Raw genomic sequence first — 22,380 nt, forward strand, 5'->3', positions numbered from 1 at the left:
TTTGTCTTCCCAAGTCACCGTTACGCGTGATGGAGCCCTGCTTTCCTGGAGATGGCTGAACACCTGCCTGCCGATGGGAAGGAGTGAATGAATTCCTTGTTTTGCTTTGCTTGTGTGCGCAGCTTTTGCTTTACCTGTTCAACTGTCTATCTCAGTCCATGAGTTTTCTCACTTTCACCCTTCTGATTCTCTCCCCCATCCTGCTGGTGGGGGAAGTGAGTGAGCGGCTGTGTGGGGCTTAGTTGCCAGCTGAGGTTAAACCATGACAATTTTTGACATCTTTGCACATGTCCCCTGTTGCCACCATGCTGTAAAGCCTCACTGCTCCTGCAAAGTGGAATTCTGCCCCACCATGTCACGGTTCAGACTAGCTTGTGCCATCGGTGTGACAGTCAGTTCATCCTCACTTTTCCCTCAAGTTCTACGCTGTGAAGCAGATGCTGCTGAAAGGTGGGGTTTGTCCTGCTGGAATTTGCTGTCTCTTCATCTTTCCCTTTCCCTGGGCCAACTTCACAGCCCATGGGTCAAGGCACTGGCTGCAGGAGGGAAGGTGGAGGTATGGCTCTTGCTGCAAGAACCAGGAGTGGATTGAATGCAGCATGTCCTCATTACGAACTGGGGTCAGCTTTCCTTCAGTCTCTTCTGACTCCAAAAAAGGTGGAGGCCACTTGCTGAACTTGGTCCTTGTTTTGGCAGGGCTCTTCCTTTTTTTCACGTGAGCTTTTCACAGATTAGCAAAAAAAATCCCCTTTCTGGTGGAAATAGCTTGATACTTTGGGATTGAAAAAAATCATTGGGGGACGGGCAGTGTGTTTGGGAACAGCAATGTCTGTCTCCAGGTGGGAACCACAGCCCAGACACCTCACCGCACCACCAAGGGTTTAGAACCCACACAATAACTGTGCTCAAACCTTGCCTTGTTTAAAAAGCATACAAACAAACAAGAAAACCCATAGATGCTGCGGGAAGAGGAAGAAGCACAAACCCCTCTGCATTACGTTGTCATGTATGAAATGACTGCAACAGCTTCCACTTGCAGCCGCTTGTCTAGGCAGTCCACCATTGAGCCTTGTGGGTTGAGGACAGGACTGTACCTGATCTCCTGTCTCGCCTGAGTGCCCTCCCGAGCCGCAAGATAACAGAGCAGAAGAAGCCACAAGAGCCCATCAGTGCAGCCTTTGGTGCTGTTTTGGCACCTTCTTCGGGTGGAAGGGGGGAGTGGAAAAGAGCTGAGGATGGCTGTTTTGCACTGGGGTATTCAACGACGCACCCACTGCCAGAATTTCTGAGCGGCAGAAATAACACAACACAGCCCTCAAATACAGTTTTGCTCTTATTTAATCTGTATTTCAAAAAATAGATTCTGAAAGCAAAAGAGTCTTTCAGAAAGCAAGGAAAAACATTGTGAAAGGCAAGAGGATCATTTCAGTGCATGTCGCTCCACCCTGCCACCAGTGCATCCTGAGGAGCATCCAACCACCTCCCCGACCTGGCAGCACCAAAAGGCACCTTTTCCCAGACCCGCCAGACTCAAAGGAGGACTCCCTCATTTCACACAGACTTGGGATCAGTTGTGCAAGGCCAACAGGAGGCTGGTTCGCTTGCCCAGTAGCTCCCAACTCTGTCAGCCACATATTTCACTTGTGCCAGCGCTGCTCATTAAGATACAATGCCACACCAGGTCATGTTTGAGGAACTCTACTAGCGAGCATGTTCCTCAGTCCCATTTTTTTTATGTGAGTGGTTGTTGCTTCCCCTTTATCCAGTTCCTTACACCGTTGATTCTGCTGGTACCAATATCCCCACCTTCATCAGCTGTACTAATGACTTCCCATGTGAGCTCATACTGAGAGCTTGCGTGAAACTCAGATTCATTTTCTTTCTTTTGCATGGAAAAGAAGTTGGAAACGTTAAAAAACATACCCTTGCATAAATTCTTGCATAATATCTTATATTAGTATAGCATCATTCCAAAGATGTGTCATGTGAGAAACTTCTAAAAAGCAAGAATGAAAACATCAAGAAAATCAAGGTGTTCTTTCAAGAACTTAATTCTTCAATTGTCTAAGATAACCACAACAAGTCTCTGTTTTTCTAGGTTAGGTTTTCCTTGACGTACATCAGCTGTTCAACCTCAGTGCAATTATTTTGTATTAGCATAAAATGATTTTGCGATGCAGCATTTGGCTAAGTTACCAATACAGTGGTCAACAAAGCACACCTACTTCTGCCTGCTGAGGCAGAGTCTGCACTCTCCGATCAGAGAAGCTCATTCTCAGGCACGTGTTTTCCATCCTGCTCTTCAGAAGTTGTTCTACAGGTTAATTCTTTCCCCTTGCACAAGCCGTGCTCGGAAGTTCCAAATATCCTTCAAAACAAAAATGAGACAAAGGAAAATCCTCAAGGGCCAGCAAAAACAGTGACCAGGATTCCACTTTACAGAGATGGAAATAGATACAGCATTCTCAGCTTAGCTACCTACCCATAAAAACATACCAAAACACTTACTGAATATCCTTTTGAACCCTAAATATCAAGAACTAAAATGCAGCCCTGACTAAGAAAGAGGTGCAACCTCCATCCCCAGGAGGTAGGTTGTTTGCAGGTGTGACACGGACTGCAAGATGCCCATGGTTCAGCTCTGGAAGGTGGCAGAAGAGGAAACGTGAGCAGCACGGAGAACACTACCCTTGCAGAAGTCACCCTTGCGTCCTTGTGCACACAGTGCCTCCCGTGTGCGCCTTTGTGTGATCAAAAAAGCTCACCGACTGACTACACCTTGCATACTGCTGCCCCTGAGCAAGGGATATTCCTCGAGCAGCAGAAACCAGCAGGAAATAAAGGAAAATCCACCTGCCATTAGGAGGGGAAACTGTAAGAACTGTGGACATACAAACTGTGGACGAGCACTGAGTTTATTGCATTTTCTTATACTTGCAAATTCAGGGCAAGAGATGACCATGTCTTCCTATTTACATCGTGCAGTCCAAATATAACTGCAAAGAGCTCTGGTTCAGACACACTCCCCACAACAAACCGTGAACCAGGAGATTTAGTGAAGGGCAAAGCTTGCATAGACTTCATCCCGTTCCTGTCTTGCCACGTTAGCCCTCCCCACTGCTACCCGGTGGGGCGAAGTCTGGACCCCCTCAAATGGTATAAGAAGTGCACGTGAGCAGCCTCAGAGCTGAGCCATCAAGACAGCAGAGTCTGTGGCTCCTCCTCACTCATGCTACAACATCGGCCGCATAATGAAGCGCTGATCTAATCTGCACCAGCTCAGCTGGCACTGGAAGGGATCAAGGCGTGCTCACAAAACCCATTTTGACAAGCCGAGCTGGAGGAGGAACTTCTACAGCTCAAGGGATGTGAAGGGGCCGCCTAGAGAGCAAGGCCACTTTCCAGCATAGCAAGAAGCAGCCTTATGAGCAAAAAGGTCCTCAAAAAGCCTGCTGGTCATCCTCTGAACATCAGGTCTTTTATTCTGCCAAGCACCTCTGCTTTGCACAGCTTGAGCTGCCAAACCGGGCACAGCAAAAAGGACAAATCTGTCACGTGAGGGAGGCTTAGGAAAGGGAACCGACCTGGATTGTAACAAAGGGCATATAGCCAAGTCTTACCCTGAGTTCCACGGAAGTCGCGTTGTATTTCTTGCGAACCATTTCCACAATTTCTTTCTCCAGGTGCTCTTGGTCTGTGTTCTTGACATCAATGTAGTAGCACTGTGAGCTGGCAAAGTGACAGCTTATACTCTGCGTGAGGAAATGGGGCATCACTCACTACCACATCGATTACAAATGACTGGTGGAAAAAAATCTCGTGTATCCCAGATCGTGGACACCCCACCCCTTCCTTACAGATCGTGTCAGCAAATTCCTTCCTCCTTTCCGAGCACTCCTGCTCTCCTGAGAGTGTCCCCCTGGAGAAATACTCTTGCTGGAGAAATACTCTTGCTTGCTGACATGCTCTTCTTCCTTCCCTCCTCTCCCAAACACTCCCCCAGCATGAACTGTACTACTTGATCTCGCAATATCAGCTTACTAGAGTGGGAATAGGGAAAGTCAGGGTTGGAGCAGAATGTGTGCTCAGTAAGGGTTCTTACTTTCTGCACCCAGACAGTCACATCAATGCACTTATTTTGTAATCAGTTCTTGCTTAAGCAGAGTCTAGAGGAAATAAATAGAAATGCCCCACCAGAAAAAGCTGTTCTCTCATTACACGAGCTATGCCAGCTGCAAGCGAGATCGTGCCAGATCTCAAAGGGTGCTGGACCATAACCTGGCTCAGAGAGCTCCAGGATACTCACCGATTTACCCCAAAGGCAGACAAATGTTGGGATTTGGCACAGTATGCGGAAGCTCTTGTGCTTCTGTGGGATACTAAACAGGACTATTGCTCCACTAGCCAGGAAAGAGCCAGCAGATGAGACTCTCAGTACCTGATGTCCTCCCTGCTTTCAGGATTGCAGGAGGAAGGAATTCCACACCAGTAAACTGCTACTGGGGCTGAAAGAACGGGCAATGTAGTAGTTGATGCAGGCAAAAGAAAATAAAAATAGAGCAGTCTGTGTTGCAATGCATGAGGGAAATATCTGCATTGCTGCTAGTGGCTACACTAGAGGCTACAGTTCCCTTACGTGCCTGGATGAATCCACTTCTGAGAAAGGATCAGGCCTCCAAAGAAGGGCTCTTTTGCCTGTTTCAGTTAAATAATCATGATGCAAAACAGATGATGCATAATCAAATCTTTAACAGAAAAATGGGTCATGTTATCATATAAGTAAATATTTATCGGATGATGGAGGCTCCTGCTATCCAGAGATGAGATACCAAGAAGGCAGGGGGAAGAAAGTTAAAGGAGCTCCTGATATTTGGGACAGCTGAAAGGGAACTATTGGAAAAGCAAGTACAGCCAGCCAGGCTTCAAACATAGATTCAACATCTAATTTCTACTCCTGTTCTGTTTTTCTCAGGCAGCCCCACAGCATGCTCTTCTCCCAAAAGACAGAGATGTTTAAAGATAAAAAATAAAAAAGAGAGTGTAAAAAATATATTAGGAAGCTAAAAACTCATTAAAAAGTTCATCCACATATTCATAAGCTTGGAAAGTGGGGGGGTAGTTTGATCAGTTTTAAAAAAACAAAAATGTCAAAAGCTCTGTCAAGAGATGATTTCCTACCTTTCGGAAACCTGATGTCTTGTTTATCCCAGAGCCATGAATGAGCAGGGGATGGAAGAACACCGTGTCTCCCTTCTCCATGACAAGGTGAACCCTGGGACTCTTCTCATCCTCATCAAGCAGCCCATGGAAAAGTTTGTTGGCTTTACCCTAGAAAAAAAGGCTGAGTTGAAATCATTCGGTTAAAATTAGAGGAGGTGCCAATTCTCAGTGCAAGGGACAGCAGGGACAGGTACTGATCTGCTTTCCTCTGGGCAGCATATTCGGTATGCCCAACTAAGAGCCTGCCCGCTTGCCTACAAGTCTTCCTACGTCAAGCCTGAGGTACAGCAAAATACTTTTTCTATTTTCTGAAGCTGAATTCAGACAATTAAGAACACTTCTCGGCGGGAGAGAACAGAGAAGAGCGCTGGGGAATCCCACAAGTGCGGCCCGATGCCACAGCTGGGGTCCAGCCTTCTGCTCCCAGTATAACCCTCACCAATGCCAGGCCAGGTCCGGAAACATCCATTCTTAAGAAGAAGATACTGCTTGATATTTAATTGCATCCAGTTGTTTACTATCCAATTTCTCCTCTTCAGGACAGTACACATCCTCACCAGGCAGGAACAAATTCACAGGAGGAGAAAGAGTCCTCAGACTTGGCAAGGGCAGTGGAAAACGGTTGTATGTGTTTATGCCGTTATGCCACGATGTGCTGGACAATTTCTAGGTGAAGGTGGGAATAGAGGCAAATCTACCCAGGTTACATGGAGTGAGGCCAACCAAGCAACTCTCTCCCAAAGCAACAAGTCAGTGTTTGCTGTGCTGGTTTTGGCTGGGATAGAGTTAGTTTTCTTCATAGTAGCTAGTATGGGGCTATGTTTTGGATTTGTGCTGGAAACAGTGTTGATAACACAGGGATGTTTTTGTTACTGCTGAGCAGTGCTGACACACAGTCAAGGCCTTTGACACAAGCGAGCAGCTTGTGGTGCTTAGTTGCCAGCTGGGGTTAAACCACGACAGTTTGCATAAACAGAAAAACCATCGCTGAAAACCTCAGCTTTGACCTGCGCATCATCCCTCCACGGTGAGCTCTCCCCAGCCAAAATGTGGTCCCCACACGCACGCCCTCCCCAATCCCCAGTGCTGCTCTACCTCCCACTTTGGATAGCCGTGAGGCTTCAGGGGCTCCTTGTGTGTCCCTGGCTGCACGACCCGGCAGCCGCTGTCCTGGTCAGCCCTCTCCATGGCGGTCCAGGAGCACACGATGCGGTCCGCAGGCCGGAAGGGGAAATAGTGCAAGTCCTGATGCATGGGGTGGAGAAAAGTCTGTTTATCTGCAACACAGGTTCAAAACCTTCAACCTCATCAAACGTGACACAGCCTTTTCCTTCCCACTAAACCATTGCAGTTGTTGTAACGTGTCCTAAGAAGCTGCTGCTTGCCACTGGAGAGACTTTGTGTACTCAGCGTCTGCTCCAGCCCACCACTGACTTGGAAGCCAAATGGGTTAGCTTACACCCCATCCCAAGATGGACCAAGACCACAGTGGTGGCTCTCGGGTCAGCAATGGCACGGGGACACAGCGAATGCCAGGAGGCTGCCTGGCTGTGCAGTCCCTCATAAGACTCCTGTTGCTGACCTTCACCACCAACAACCCCCTGCCAAGTTTTCACCATTCACTTTGGCTGCTCTCCAGTCTCGTGAACTTTAACCAGCACAGTGTTGCACAAACCCTTCCCAGTACAAAGACTTTCAAACAGCCGTGCTGTCGGTAGTCACTTGATCTATCGCTGTGTTGCAAGCAGAATCAACCCTGTCTGTGCTGCACCCAACACATGTCTATTTAGCCTTCATTTAAAAAAAAAAAAAAAAAAATCTCAATTTATGGACTGCAGCCTCCCCAGACAGTCTACCCAGCACTCTACTAGACTTTGCCCTAGAGGCTTTTTTCCATGAAGTCTAAAAAAAAATAAATATTTCTGAAGTTTTGTTTGTTACTTCTTTTCCCACTATGGACATGGAAACACATCATCCACACCAAAAACAGCCTTTTATATATTATTTATATATTTATTTTGCCATTGAATTTGCTCGTCAAATAAATATAGTTAGGATGTTTCCACTTGGGTCATTTGCCATATTATTTAGATTTTGGGCAGCCTTGAATACTCTCCTGAGATCTGCACCTCTCCTAAAGTACTCCTCAAAGATACTGAATGGAGACCTTGCAAATATGGAGCAGCTTCCCATTTCTTGTCCGTTATTGTTTTGTTTTTACTTTAAAAATGTATGGTCTTCTCTTGAATTTCCAAACCAAAATGACACAACTTTCTGTGGAGTATTTAAGATGACCAGTGGAGATGACTTGCATTTTAATAACTCAATGTACTCTGTATCTGCTCAGAAGCTGCACACCTGAGAACAAGAAACATAGCTCAGGTCTCAACTTCGCTAAACCCAAACAGCTTATGCAGAGTCAAAGCTACTTTGAAAAACTGTAATATGGTTAGTCCGGTTCTCTTCCTCTCTCCCTGCCCATCACCCTTGTATAAATTATGATCTCAATTTCCAGCAGCAGGAGCCAAAGCCAGGCTTCAAAAACCTTCTTTTGGCACCTATTCAAGTATCTTCATATCAAAGCGCTGAGCATGCAACAACTGTCAGTGAGGTCAGGAGTGTATAAACTCCAAGCAAAGGATGATCTCTGTACTTATTGCCTTTTACCGAGGTCCACAGAAGCACTAATTTTCAACACATTTGAAAAGTCAAGCTTGAAAAGCATGTCATGTTTTAAACCCTGGGCCTTTATGCAAGTGCAGCTGGCTGAACAGGGAGCTCGCTTGCCCATTTTGAACGCGTAAGTGGTGCAGCCAAGACAACCACCATCTTTAGCAAACAAACATCCACTGAACATTGAAAGACGAGAAACGTTACCTCATTAAGCCAAGGTTAAAAGAAAAACTATTGCCAGAGTGGCCTCGTAAATTTTCAAAGTTATTTGGTTTTAATTTGTCTCATTTTTTTCAAACAGCTTTTCTAAAACACTAAGTTCAATTTTGGCCAGATAGACAGCACACACCCCACAATTTCTCTATTTTCCTCTTATCCAAGTTTTCCTTACCAGTATCTGGAAGTTTATTTATCAGCATGGTGTGCATTGCCATGATATTTGGCCCTGTGAAACACTCAACATATTTGAGGACCTACAGGGAAGAAAAAATTAGAAAAAAATATTAGAAACATGAAAGACAAGAGGAAAGATTGCTGAGGAAGCACTGGGACCTGGATGTTTGGCTGAGGACTAGGGTACAGGAGGAGGAGGTCGGGATGGAGGGATGCAGGACAGGAGGCAGGATCCGGCATGGCACACAAACGGGCATGGTGGTAGGAGGCCCAGGTGGAAGATGGCGCACCAGGCTGCTAGGTGGGGTTGAAAAGATGGGGAGGGTCATAATTCCACAAAGCTATGGCTGTCTGCCACAACATGAATATTGGCTACAAAGCTGGACCTGCCCAGAGAGCGGATGCTTTGCCTGGATAAAAGACATTCAGAAAACGTTGCTGATCTGTCCTACTAGCCTGGCATGGTTTGGGCTAGTCACATTCCTGACTGGCTTCGCACCACAGGAGTGGGGGAGCACTGCTTCAAGTCTTCTGCCCCGACCACCATCCATCCCGTGTTCATGCAGAACACTCTTAAAAGATGGCTTGATATTCCTTCCTTGCATATGTACCTATGGGAGTGACATACAGGGGCTCTAAGGAATAAAGGATATAGTTTTAGCGGAACCAAAAAAGAGCTTCTTCACATAGGCATTAAAACATAGATACATTCACATAGGCTCTTCCACCACCATTCCCCTTCTTGTTGCTTTTTTAATTTTACCTCTGGCAGAGTACAGTATCTGAACAACTCTTTGTCTTCCTGGAAGTCCTGCACTTTATTAACTACTTTTTCAGACTGACCATACTGGGATCTCAGGGACTCGTCTTTCATAATCATAGCTCCCGGTGGATTCACCTCTTTTTTACAGATCCTCACGAACTCCTTCCTACAAAGCAGAGGGTATATCCATGTTGGGAGAGTCCAGCTTCCTCCAGCTTCCCAGAGCTCCCTCGGGATGCTGCTGCACACAGGACCCCCAGCACCTTAGGCAAGTGCCCCGTACCTGAAGCGCTCAATGTCTTTGTCAGAAACGAGCTTCTTAATGAGCAGATACCCGTTGTCTTCATAGAACTGCCTTTGCTCTGTGGTGAGGACATCGTTGTCCAGGGTATAGCTGAGACACAGAGGAGAAACACGTTAGTAGGGCCGGGCAGAGCAATGGGAGCACCGATGGCGAGACCCAGCAGGAGGACGGTGCCATGCGGGGGATCGGTGGCTGCTGGGAAGAATTGGTGAGAAACCCTCCTCACTTGCATGTCCACCGTGGCTCTGCAGGCGTGCAGTGTTTCCCATGCCCCAGCAGAGCCAGCATGGTGTGTCCGTGGCCGTGCAGCATCTCTGCCCACAGCCACCCACTACTTCCGAGACAGAATTCAAAGCATCCCCCTCATGCCCTCCCAAAGCGGAGAAGCGAGCAGGAAAGCTGGGATCGGTCCTCAGCAGCTTTACTCTCAACAGAGATACTGAAGCACACGGGAATAGTCTCTGCAGTCAGATTATCCACTCAGACATTTTCAAGATGCATGGTTAAGCTTTTTTATTAAACTACAGTTAAACAAAAGAGAATATAACCTTGCAAAATGAAAGGCTAACCAATGTCTAGTGATCAAAACGTGTGCTAGGGTGGAAAAAGAATTGAGTTCTGCAGGTTATTTTTTTTTTATCTCTACAAAGGAAGAGACAGCTTACCAAAACCTCCCTGGTTGAGGAACAGCACTAACTTGGGCTGAAGTAGGAACGCTTGTCTGGGATGGAAATTAAGGAATATACACCCAAGCACAACGGAGTAGAAGAACATCTATACACATGCGTTCTGAATCCTACAATGCGGTTCATCTTAAAGATAAGTGCTGTGCTGGACCTCTAATTCATGTTCTTGTTTATTTTGCTTCTAAAAAAATCTTTCCCACCTTCGGAATAGCACGTCTGGCAGAGAAGTATAAAATAACAGCATAGTACAGCCTTGTCCACGCATATAGAAAAGTCAGTACAAAGTGCCTGAGACTCCAGAGTAGTCCACAGGCCTCGATTCATCTCCCAGAACATCTAGACACTCAATGAGATGCTCAGTGGAGATATTTACTTGCCCAGTTTCCCTCCCTATGCTCCAGAGAGCAGCCAGACCTACCCAAACCTGCGTTGCCTCCTGGAGGTGCTTCTCCATCTCTCCCCTCCTAACATCCGCGCGCCAAATTCAGAGCAAGAAGTCATATGGTGTGAACCTGGGACTTCACATTCCCATGCGGTGGTGCAAACCCTCACCTTCTCTCCAGTTACTGCAGAAATTAGGTCCCTCCCAAACTTGATAGGGAGAGCACGAAGAGAGGAGAGCTACGGGCTTGTCCTCCACCTCAATTCATTTCAACATGTTTAAATAAACACAGTTGTGTTCTCCAATGCAGAGAGAGGCATTCTCACCGACAGACCAAAAAAAGAGCATTTTCATGCAGATCTCTGGGTCCATGCAGATCTCTGGGTCTGCACATGCATGTTTGGAGACCCCTGTGCTTCAGGGTTTTATGTAAACCAAAGACTTTCCTCTACTGCTCACCACTACCTTTTAAATGTGCCATAAAAGCATGCATGCTTCTGGAATAAGAAATAGGTTTCATCACAACAGTTGTGTCTATGGTCCCTACACCAGGAAGCTTAAACATTAGCTGGTCAAGAGTCACACACAGTGGGAGAAGAAACACAACACATGCAAAAATGTGTAGCAAAAATGATAAGCCAGAGGGAGGAAAAGGTGCTGAGAACTGGATGGAAGAGAGAAGGAAGGAAGAGGACATGGGGAGACCAGGTGGAAACGACCACAGCAGGTCCCAGAGCAAGGGATTCCCCAACTGAGGGCACTACCGCTCCACACACCATATTTCAGGTCCAATTTCAGTGAAAATGGGACTCCTGGACATTCAGGCTCCTAAACGTCCACAGACAGCTGATGGAGACACAGGCGCTGGCTGAACCCCAGCTGTAGTGCCCTCCTCAGCACACCTCCACCTCCCAGAACGGGGGGACAGCAGACAAGTCCACCAAGCACTGGACTCCATTTGAACACCTTCCTCCTGGGCTTTGCAGTGCCTCTTCATCTCACTGGTTTTGCTCTTGCCACCTTGCAACACTCAAAGGACAAGTTTGGGTTGCTTGGACAACTGAAAACAAGAGGTACACAGGCTGGGAAGCAGCCGCTGCCTCCAGCGGCTCATTTTGGTGAAGACATGGAGTATTTAAACATTTCCCTTCCCCTCACACACACCCGTTTGGGAATAATGTATTCAGAGACATGTTAGCCAACTGCGCAGGCAATATAATACTTTTGGAGAGACTGAAGCACAGGCACAGTGAGGTTCAAGATCCCCAGAAGCTTTTCCAAAGCATCTCCCTGCAGAGCCTCAAGGGATGGTGCAAACTCCTGCATATCTAAGACAAGCACGGTAAACTTGCGTAGTTCTTTTAGAAACCATCTCACAGACACCTGGTGCTCTGTAGCTCCTGGCCTGACAGCCACCGCTCTGCCAGCAGCATCAGGGTTTGACCTGAAGAAGCCAAACACCCAAATCACTCAAGAGGTGCAGTTGCTTTCTGAATCTCCCGTTTGCCTGCATTTTGAGGAAACCTTCACTTCTACAGCTGGTGTGCTGTTTTTTTTCCCCGTGTCCCAAACCAGGCAGCACCCAAGCTGAATTCACAGCTGTAGGAAGGCAGGTTTTCTGCAGGCACTTGTGAATGTGGCTTTTTCTTGGCTGCCTTCCTGTAAGGAGGCAAGTGCTGGTGTTACCGATGCAGCACTCCCCTCTGGCTCCTATGTCAAGTTCCCAAGAAAAATCTGCCACATTACACCTTCCGCTGCTTCCTCTCCTTCCTGAGGCCACAAGCAAGGACTCTGAGAAGGCGGAGTTTTTCCACTGTTGTGTAGAAATAACTCATCTTCCAATAAACCAGTACAACCAACGTACACCGATCTCTAATATACCGACCCCTAAAAGCAACTACAGGAGGAAACTAGGTATGTACAAAATGGTATTAAGCTCTCTATTATGCAGGTTTAATTTTAAATAAACAGAGAGCATCAGGATGCTCTCTTCTCCAGGTTGGGAAGGTCGGAGCCTGGGGCGGGCCAGCAGAAGGCAGCTAACCCCTGCTGCAGGGCTCACTAAGCAGAGAGAAGTGGGTGTGCATCTCTGCACCCCAGCAAGGCAGTGCAGAGACCCCGCGGGCTTTCACATTTTATGTCTCTGTCAAGTCATTTCTATTAAGACATTTCTCCCTTCAGAAAAGGAGAGGCATTTTCTGGAAGGGAAATTGACTGTCCTACCCAATTAACCAAGCCAGAGTTTACAAGAAAATCACTGCACTGAGGTAGCATATATCAAATGAATCTATTCTTACTAGATTCTGTCATTTATTTTATCCACACACCTTTCTTGTTCCAGCACAATTTAGTCATATTTTTGGCCAAAGCTCTATGCATCAGGACCATTGTAGCTGGATTTAAAAACAAAACAGCTTGTGCAGCGCCTTTCCTTACTTACTCTCTCTTTACAACCAGGGTGCTTTTCCTAGCATTTATTTCCAATTTTGTGTTCCTACTTGCACCTTTGTCTTATGGCAGTCTGAGTCAACCACTATCCATCTGTCTTCAAATTTTTAATGTAATTGAAATTACATTACATACTCCTACATCCTGTTTGATCACATCCTCTTTGCCAGTTATAATTCAGAGGTAACTTGTCAGCATTCAGCTCTCACCGAGAAACGGCAGCATTTAAAAATCTTTTTTTTTTTTAAAAAAAAAACAAACCATGACATTTAGGGCACCAGCTTTAAAAATACTATCAGCAAGCAGTCTTCATTTAACTTTTGGAAACATGGGACAGACCAATGTGAAAACTTCCTTCTGTCCTGGTTTCCTTTCTCTGACCTGTCATAAAGCTGTCAGCCTCCAACATTTCCACCTCATTTCCCACTCACAAACCAAGCCTTTATGTTTTTCCTGCTGCCGGTCTACCAGTCAAGTCCGTACCTCTCAACAAGGTCTGAGACTCACTGTGCAATTGCTAAGCCTCGCAGAGTTTATCTCCCCCAAACCCACGAATCTCTAGGAGGAAAATTTGCTGCAGGTAACCTCCATGCTCAGTGCCGGGGAGATGTGCCGGGGGGGCCTGCCAAGAGGCAGCTGGCCCATCAGCGGCACATCCCCACGCCTGACAGGTTGCAGGGCTGAAGCTCAGGGAGAAAGCACCAGGCAGCAAGAGGTTTTCGGGGCAGGACGGGTGCTGACCCCAAAACACCAGCCGGAGCTGCCAGGGGAAGCGCTGTCCTGGTGCATCCCCGCTCGCCGAAGGGCTGCATGGGGCACGGTCCCCCTGCATGTCACCACCCCGTAACCACGGCAGGGGGCTGGGACACTGCCCACACGTCCTTCCCGGGCAGGGTGTCCTTGTAGGGCAAACCACCACCAAACCCCTCCTCAGTGCCCATGTACACACAGGCACGCAGGGTGCGGGGAGCAATGTGCAAAGCTCGCTGGGGCGGGGGAAGCAGAGCCCTGACCCCAACGGGGCCAACATCCCGCTCCATCCCCCCCTTCCCACCCTACGTCAGAAAGGATACAGGAGCAGGGGCTGCACCCAGCCGCGGGGAGAGGTGCCAGGGGATGGGATCATCCGATCTATCCCCCCCTTCCCACCCTACGTCAGAAAGGATACAGGAGCAGGGGCTGCTCCCAGCCGCGGGGAGAGGTGCCGGAGGATGGCGTCCAGCGGAGCCGCTGCCCCCGACCGTTTCCTGAGCTGCTCCATTGTGCCCGGGCAGTCGGAGCGCTCGGCCCCCAGCCTGACCCTATAAACACAGCCAGGAGGAGCAGGGCCCTGTTGGCGTCTGCAGCCTTAGCCTCGGCTGCACATGCGCCAGCAGCCGTGCATGCTCAGAAAGGCTGCAGAAACCCTGCCGGGAGCCAAGGGCTGGCAGGATTTGCAAATGGGAGGGCCTGCTGGCGGCCGGGACGTACGTGGGGAAAGCTCAGCGCATGCTTTTGCACGTCCCCTCCCTTCCCGTATTTTTCCCCTTCTCTGCCAGCAGTTACTGAGCTGCAAGGATTTCATCAGCCCTGTGCAGAGGGCAACGCTTGGCGCTTTTGGGCACAGACCACGGCCGAGGCCGGCACGGATATTTTCTTTATTTCCTGTCCCTAAGGAGACTGTCAGAGCTTGCCTCGTCCCTCCATGAGTCAGTTTGGAGAGATTTTTACGGCCCCACTGTCATCCCGGTGTGGTGGCGGAGTGTGTTTCCCAGGTACCTCATTTGCACTGATACAGATCTGGGATATCTGCAGCCTGCATCAAATCCCCAGCTGAGGCTGGGTGTTGTGCTGGGTGGCCTTTCTGTCCAGCCTTCTGGGACAGCTCTGGTGCTTTTGAGTAAGAAAAGAGGGGAAGGAGCAAAAGGAGCAGTGCAGCACCTGGGGAAGTGGGGAGGGAGGAAAAAAAAACTCAGAGGAAAACCTGGGGTAGGTAGGTAAAAAATGGGCAGCTACAAATAGAGGTTGCAAAAAATAAGCTGTAGAGGCTTGGTATTCCTCTGCAGCTGGGATACGCTTAAGAGTGGCATATTCAATATATACTGTCCTTAGCACACTCTCATCTGCCTTAATTAACACTGTGAGTGCATCAGCTGACACATTCAAGAAGAATATTAAGGGACTGAAAACAGCCCTGCAACTAAGACCTGCAGCACAGTTCAGAAGACGATTTTTGTCATCTCTGTACATGTCCCCTGTTGCCACCGCACTGTAGAGCCTCACCACCCCTGCAAAGTGGACTTCAGGCCCCCCATGTCACGGTTCAGACTAGCTTGTGCCGCTGGTGTGACAGTCAGTTCATCCGTCAAGCCCTACGCTGTGAAGCAGATGCTGCTGAAAGGTGGGGTATCTCCTGCTGGAATTTGCTGTCCTTCATCTTTCTCCTTTCCCTGGGGCAGGGGGATTCATCTCTGACCAGGATGGAGCGAAGCACTGCAGGGAGGTGGGGACAGAAGTAAGAGCTCTGCAGAGGATGAAGGCAGGAGGAAGGCAGTGTGCTGCCTGCTCTGGGTCCAGCCTTGCAGGCTGCTCTCCCACCTACTCTCTCAGGAAAATGGAGGAGCTGGAGATCTGGATGAGAGAGCAGGAAGAGTAGAGAGGAGTGGTAAACTGAGGGCAGCGAACCCAGTAACGAATACACTGTAATAATATAAGCTGGATAGCAGCATCAGGACTAGAAGGACGTTATGCTAAGAATTTGCATTATTTTGCCAACCCAGCTTATGCAAATAGATCTTCACACCTGCCCAGTTGGTTCATAAACCCCTTCTGCATGAGCAATCCAGCCAGGCCCTGCTCCCAAAGATGCACCATCAAGAGTAAGTCCCCTGGTTGCTCCAGGCAGTCTCATGATGAAAGGACGTGCACCAAACTGCATCACAGCTACTTTATGAAGCTTAACTCCATTGTGCAACAGGTTTTGCTGGAATCTGAGGTGACACGTTGATGGATCAAAAACTCAGCTGTCAATATACTAAGCTTCATGTTACTGCTACAGATAAACAGAAGCCAAGGCATGGATAGGGAGTGCTTCTGAACTTAACCTGTATCCTAAAAGCTGATTCCCTTTAAAACTCACGTGGCAAAACTCTCAATGATTTAAGTAAAGGTGTACCAGAGCAGGTTTTACATACTTCATTTGTGGCAGCTGCCTGGACTGGGGTGCATTCCTGTTTGTGGTTCTCATGGTCAGCGGCTCCACGTATGCTCGGTGCAGTTAGTCACTCCCATCAGGGGCTACAACAAAACACAGGCTGTTCACAAAAATGGGACAAACAAGATTAGGAACCCAAAAAACCCTCACATATGACAAAACTATTTTGTGCAGTCAGAGGCAAGCGTACAGGCACTGTGAAGGGACAACTAGCAGCGGCAGCGACAGCAGCCAGCACTTCACTGCCAACAAAATCAGACCTTTGACTCTTGAGCTATAGGAAAACTCTTAGTCATAGGTAAACAGAAAATTAATAAAAGTCCCTCAAATCAAATTCAAGTGAGGGGGAAGGGAAAGAAAAAAAAAAAGAGGTGACTAGAGTAACAGTTTTATTACTGAAGTCAGTGAGGGGGAAGGGAAAGAAAAAAAAAGAGACGACTAGAGTAACAGTTTTATTACTGAAGTCCTAATTATAACTGCACTGAACGGTCTATTTATAATTCAGATACATGCTGCAATTGCCTTCACAATCCAAACTGAAACAGGAACCTCAGTAACTCTTAATCTGTTTCAAAATTCAGGTAAGAGTCCCACTGAAAAAGATAAAGCGGAACAATACTACACATGCCAATTGTGATACGGACCTGTTTGCAACGTAGATATTTCTTCCACTGTATGTGTTTGACAGCATCTTATGCAAAGGTGTCTTTCATATCTGAAAAAAAAAAACAACAAACCAAAAAGAATATGTAGTTAGTGATTTTGCTGTACTGATTTATGAGTTTGAGAACTAAGATGCTTTTATACATACATAATACACGCTTACATACATATACATGCATTTTTAAACAAGAGCAGCCTCAAAAAACCAATTGCTTTGTGCACTGAATACAATTATTCTTTTTTACTTACTGCTTCTTGGGTAATCTTGATAATACCCAGCCATACTGACTTGTGAAGTAATTCCCATGTCACTGGACCACCCTGTTATTTCACACCCCAAAATTATTCAGGATACCTCATCCACCTTGGCACCGAGCGGATGGTTGAGGTGACTGCCCTTTATTTGTACCTTCACGCTAATACAGTCCACGATCAAACTTTAATACCACAAAAGACTGATCTCGGGCATTGCTGGCACCACTCTGGGCTGCAGCGCTGAGAACCATGCGGTGACATCAATGGCGTGACCGCTGGTTGTGGTGTAGCCGTGCTCTCTAAAAACAGGAGAAGTGTGTGGACACATATGAAAAACCCTGTCCTTTGCATCTCACTCTGATTTTTATCAAAAAAAACCCCAAACCCAAAACACTCCAGAGTGAATAATTTTCAAATCTGTTGACAAGCTTCACTAAAGTACAGACTGAATCTCATGAATCTAAGAAACGAAACGAGGGATTTTCTTCGTTAAGAAACCTGATGGTGGCATTCATCTTTTTATTAAAATTAATGGCATTTAAGAGGGGCTGTGTCTTTGCAAAGTATTTTTACAGCTATGTCTGTCAGTTTCCCGAATTTTATAGAACATTTTTATACATCTGTTTTGCATTTGGCTTTTAGTGTTAATGTTTCCTGTTCATTAAATCACAAAACTAATAAAAACTAAATGATTGAGATTTCTCCAGCAATACAGGAATGGTCCTAATGCACAGTGTTATAATTTAATAAGCATCTCAATTGACTATTAAACTCCACATTATGATCAGAACTGTAATTCCAAAGATGAGGTCTTCTGAAAGCTTAATTTACTGTGGAAGGGAAGTGGCAGCTGCTTCAACTCAACAAAACTAGCTTTTTTTAACTTAGATGCCAGGGAAAACAGATGTAGATGAGACAATAACAACAACAAAATCCACCACCAACACACAGGTTCATTTCTCATCACCAGAAGATTCAAGAAGGACTTCTACAGATACATTAGCAGCAAAAGGGAGGCAAAGGAAAATGTGGACCCAATGGAGAACAAAATAGGGGGACCTAGTGACAAAGGACACGGAAAAGATCAAGGGACTCGATGTCTTCTCTGCCTAGGGCTTTGCTGGCATGGTCTGTTCTTGGCCTCAGTGCACCAAGCAGCGGAGTCTGGGGCCGTGGAGCCTCACTCACACTGCAGAAGACTGAGTTGGAGACCACTGAAGCAAACTGGGCATTTTCAAGTCCATGGGACCATGTGGGATGTATCTGTAGGAGCCAACATGACTGCAAAGCTGCTCTTCTCCTGTGCCAGGAGAGGTTCCTGATGACTGGAAAAAGGCAAATGTCATAGCCGCCTTCACAAAGGACGAGAAAAAGGATCTGGGGACCTCAGCCTTCAAAAAGATCATGGAATAAGCCCTCCTGAATTTGCCATGTCCACGTACGCCGAGGACAAGATGATTTGGAACAGCCAGCACACATTTACCAAAGGCAAACTGGGCCTGGCCAACCTCCTCGCCTTCTGCGATGGAATGGCTCTGTGGGCTAGGGTAGGGCAACGGGCAGTGTGCACCTTGGCCCTAGGAGGGCTTTTGCCTCGTTGGGACAGGCAGACTGCAGCGTGGGTGGAAAACGAGCTGAAGTGCCGGGCTCAAAGGGCTGTGATCAGCAGTACGAAGTGCAGTTGGTCACTAGTGGCATCCCTCAGCTTTCGGTAGCAGAACCGATGCTGGTTCATCTCTGTGCTACTGACCTGGACAAGAATTAATCCTCAGGAAGCTGGCTGATGACACCAAGCTGGGGAAGCAGTTCCTACTGCTGGAGGGCAGGGCTGCCACTTGGAGGGACCTCAGTGGGCAGGCTGGTAGGAACCCCTGGAAGTTCAGCAAAGGCAGAGTGCCATACCTGGCATGGAGTAACCCTGTGCTGTGGGACGAGCTGGGTCCTGCCTGCAAAGCAGCTTTGCAGGAAAGGACTTGACAGACGAGTTGAGCATGAGCGAGCAGCACATGCTCGCAATGAAGAAGGCCGACTGCATGCTAGGCTGCATGAGCAAGAGTGCAGCCAGAGGGTCAAAGGGGAGCGGTTCTTCCCCTCTATGAGGCAGTTTGTGAGATTACATCTGGACACCATGTCTAGTTTTGGGCTCCCCAGCAGAGACATTGACATCCTGGAGTGACTTCAGTGGAGAGCCACCAAAATGAGGGGGTTGAAGCACATGATGCACAAGGAAAGGCTGAGAAAATAGCTCAGCTTGAAGAAGAAAAGGCTCCAGGGAGATCCTACAGCTGTCTGCAAGTACCTAATGGGGGGAGATAAAGACAGCCAAACTCTTCTCGAAGGTTTACAGCAAAATTGAGAGACAATAGGCACAAACTGCAGCTAGGAAAATTCCTGTTAGATGTAAGGAGAAAATTCCGCAGAATGGGGACGGCCAAACACTGAAACAAGGGGTACAGAGAGATTGTGAGATTTCTGTCCTTGGAGATACTCAAAACCTGACTGCACACAGGCCTGAGCAGCCTAATGTGACCTCAAGGTTGTCCCTGCTTTGGACCAGGAGACTGCAAGACATCTGTTCCAAACTGATTTATTCTAAGAGTTCAGCTGTGATGGTAGCAGCATCCTGCAACTGACCTACTACAGTAAGGAATGTGCATCTGAACACAAATCTAAGAGAGATTGAGATTTCTGGCCTTGGAGATACTCAAAGCCTGACTGCACACAGGCCTGAGCAGCCTAATGTGACCTCAAGGTTGTCCCTGCTTTGGACCAGGAGACTGCAAGACATCTGTTCCAAACTGATTTATTCTAAGAGTTCAGCTGTGATGGTAGCAGCATCCTGCAACTGACCTACTACAGTAAGGAATGTGCATCTGAACACAAATCTATTTTTACCTTAGAAATATCAGGACCATTTTTCTGTTGTTACTATTTCCCCCTCTCTGAAGGTTGGAGATGCGGGGCAACAGCTTTTTCATGCCTTCAAAAAATACAACAGAAAATATGTCAACATTGCAAGCAAAAGCACAAAACAGCACTGGTTGGAATATCAGCATTAGCTTAAATACGTCTTGGGTGACGGAAGGAAAGATGTAGTGTTGTGGTCTGGAGATGGGGCAGGCAAGGCAACGAGGTATATACCTGGAATCAGAGTCTGGAGCAGCAAAGCCTGTGCTGAAATCTAGACTGCTGCTGCTGGAAGCAGAGCAAGCCAGATTAAAGCTAGTTTAGATGCACGTGGAGGAAATCCAGGACACATGGTTGTGGTGCAATTCTAGTTTGTGGAGAGACAGGCTGCCACCAAGTTGAACAGCGTCGCCTTCCACAAAAGCAAAGTCCTGTCTCTAGTTCCTGGCCTCTGCTGAATTTCAAGCTTTGGGCAACCCCTACCCACCTACAGAGGCACTGCAGCCTGGCTTCTCTCTCCAGCCTGAGAAACAGGGTCTCGGGACTACAGCTGTCCCTAACTTCTGAGCTGTGGGTGCGCACCCACTCCTAAAGACACAGATGCCTTCAGAAGTACCAGGGACAGCTGGATCCATCATAGCCAGCTCTGAGCACTAAGAGCTTAAAAAACCCCAAGCTTTTCCTGCACGGTTGGCCCTTGCAATGCCAGCTGACCTCAGCAGTTAGCGAGCTGATAAGCAGAAGTCTCCTTCACACATGTTGCTCCTATTGAGGTCCTACAGCTCCCCAAAGGGATCCCCTTCTCCCTCATGACTGCCCAGCCTGGGAAAAATGCCTAGCTAAAGGCTGAATAAGGGGATATTTTATTACCTTTCCCCTCTTCAAGCACTGGCCACAGAGGTTGCTGTCACGTCGTGTGGTCAGAATGCAGATGTACCCCCAGCAGGTGACTCTTCCCAACTGTTTGCCAGAGGTTCAGTTAAAAAAGAAAAAAAAAAAATCATCAATAAAACAGCAAGCGGTGGCCATCCTGCCCATCCGTTCCCCCCGCAGTCACTCAGGTTTGCTGCCCTCTCGCCGCAGCATTCACATTAATTCTCTTATCTCCTAAGTAGAAAAGGGTCAGTCCTGAATTTCTAGCAGAACATGAAATCAAAGTAATACCTAAAAAAAAAAAAAACCAAAACAACAGGACAAGACTATTCTGACTTTATATACTGCCACAGATAATTTTAAGTGTTATTTTTCCCCTGATGCAGGGGAAAAGCAAAAGGCTGAGGAAACCAATGTATTAAAGAGAGAGAACAGATACTAGCTTTCCAAGAACACATGCTACTTATCAAATGTATTGCTTAGGCTAGTGAATATTCCAATCATTAAATTCTTTCTTCTCAGTCTCCACTCTTCTCAACTTCGATGGAGTTTACAAGCAGCCTTCTCATACAGACTGAGGGATGGAAGTTGGTGCATGCAGAGGTACCTGTGTATGCAAACGAAAGCACATTACGTTTGTATAAATGACTGGACATAGCTAATAAAACCAACTGTTCACTGTTGCTTTCTTACAGCTTTTTATGCCAGCATCTCAAAAAACTTCATTTAAAAGGAGATCTTTAAGTGTCTTGCTTAAAGCTGCATGTCTTTGGACTTGCTAGCCAGTACAATATACCCTCCTACAGCTTATGCTTGATCTACCACCTCTTATTTAGCAAAACAAATCATGAAACTTCTTATACAAATCACCACACTCCTTAACTGATCAGGTGATGCTAACAGAGGACTTCCCAACTCAGTGATCGCCCACTCAGCTGCACATTTCAGCCAGCCAAGCCAGGAAGCACTTTGGGATGTAAATTCCAGCCATCAGGAAACATCAGGAGGGGCTTCGACCATCAGTTCACCCGAGAGAGGGGTTTTGCTCGTAGCTGGCTTCAGCAGCTGCAAAGGGAAGTTTTCCTCTGAAAATCCAAACGGTTCTTGTCACGAAAGGTTGGAGCCATGGTTGTGAATTTTCACTCACCTCGCTGGCTAAGCAGCCTTCCTCCGCACACCCTTCCCCTTGAAGATCAACCTTCTACCGTTCAAGGCACGTCTAGGGAAGGAGAAGTGTTGGTTTCACACCTGGCTGATGAACTAACCAGCATAACAAGTGAAAAAAAACCCCAACATCTACCAACCAGTGTATTTTTCTGCTCAGGGTGAGCTCACACACATCTAGCGCCAGTTTAAAATACAACAGGTCTTTGTAACAAGTACTTTCACGCAGAAGTACTCAACTCTTTTGCATGCATTTGGTCTAGTTAGGGGTTTTTTAATCTAATAAAATAACCTATGTAGTGACAGTCTTGTCCATGACCATAAAGAAAATGAACAGAAGCCAACTCCACAGTTTTGTATCAGGATACAGAATAAACTTCACAAAACGGCAGGAAAAAAAAAGGAATTACACCAGTATTTTTTGCACAGACAACTGGTTTTTGATGCTTTATTTTC

General features: G+C 47.0%; 2 protein-coding genes and 1 long non-coding RNA gene across 4 annotated transcripts in view; all 3 read right to left on the bottom strand.

Moving 5' to 3' along the window:
* Window positions 1–1,063, bottom strand: part of LOC103904158 (phytanoyl-CoA dioxygenase, peroxisomal-like) — a 7,950-nt gene extending 6,887 nt beyond the window's left edge. The window contains 1 exon segment of the mRNA XM_009285543.1: window positions 999–1,063. Coding sequence (XP_009283818.1) covers window positions 999–1,063 — 65 coding nt within the window.
* Window positions 1,064–1,920: 857 nt separating this feature from the next.
* LOC103904131 (phytanoyl-CoA dioxygenase, peroxisomal) lies at window positions 1,921–14,257 on the bottom strand. Of its 2 annotated transcripts, none has more exons than XM_009285501.2 (9): window positions 14,038–14,257; window positions 10,019–10,074; window positions 9,333–9,443; window positions 9,050–9,215; window positions 8,285–8,366; window positions 6,316–6,497; window positions 5,179–5,328; window positions 3,621–3,752; window positions 1,921–2,368 (listed from the first exon to the last, which is right to left on the bottom strand). In XM_009285501.2, exons 1-9 carry the CDS (start codon window positions 14,128–14,130, stop codon window positions 2,315–2,317), a joined length of 1,026 nt encoding a protein of 341 aa, XP_009283776.1. In that variant the 5' UTR covers window positions 14,131–14,257; the 3' UTR covers window positions 1,921–2,314. The 2 variants fall into 2 exon arrangements, with proteins under 2 accessions (XP_009283776.1, XP_009283777.1); XM_009285502.2 differs by lacking the exon at window positions 14,038–14,257 and adding an exon at window positions 13,943–13,994.
* Window positions 14,258–15,398: 1,141 nt separating this feature from the next.
* Window positions 15,399–20,862, bottom strand: LOC103904132. Its single transcript, XR_657882.2, has 5 exons — window positions 20,758–20,862; window positions 19,876–19,960; window positions 16,707–16,777; window positions 16,043–16,145; window positions 15,399–15,479 (listed from the first exon to the last, which is right to left on the bottom strand). It is a non-coding gene; the product is annotated as an uncharacterized LOC103904132 (long non-coding RNA).
* Between the last annotated feature and the right edge of the window lie 1,518 nt (window positions 20,863–22,380).

Source organism: Aptenodytes forsteri, unplaced genomic scaffold, assembly GCF_000699145.1.
Source record: "Aptenodytes forsteri isolate BGI_AS27 unplaced genomic scaffold, ASM69914v1 Scaffold87, whole genome shotgun sequence".
In the NCBI taxonomy this organism is placed as follows: Eukaryota; Metazoa; Chordata; class Aves; order Sphenisciformes; family Spheniscidae; genus Aptenodytes; species Aptenodytes forsteri.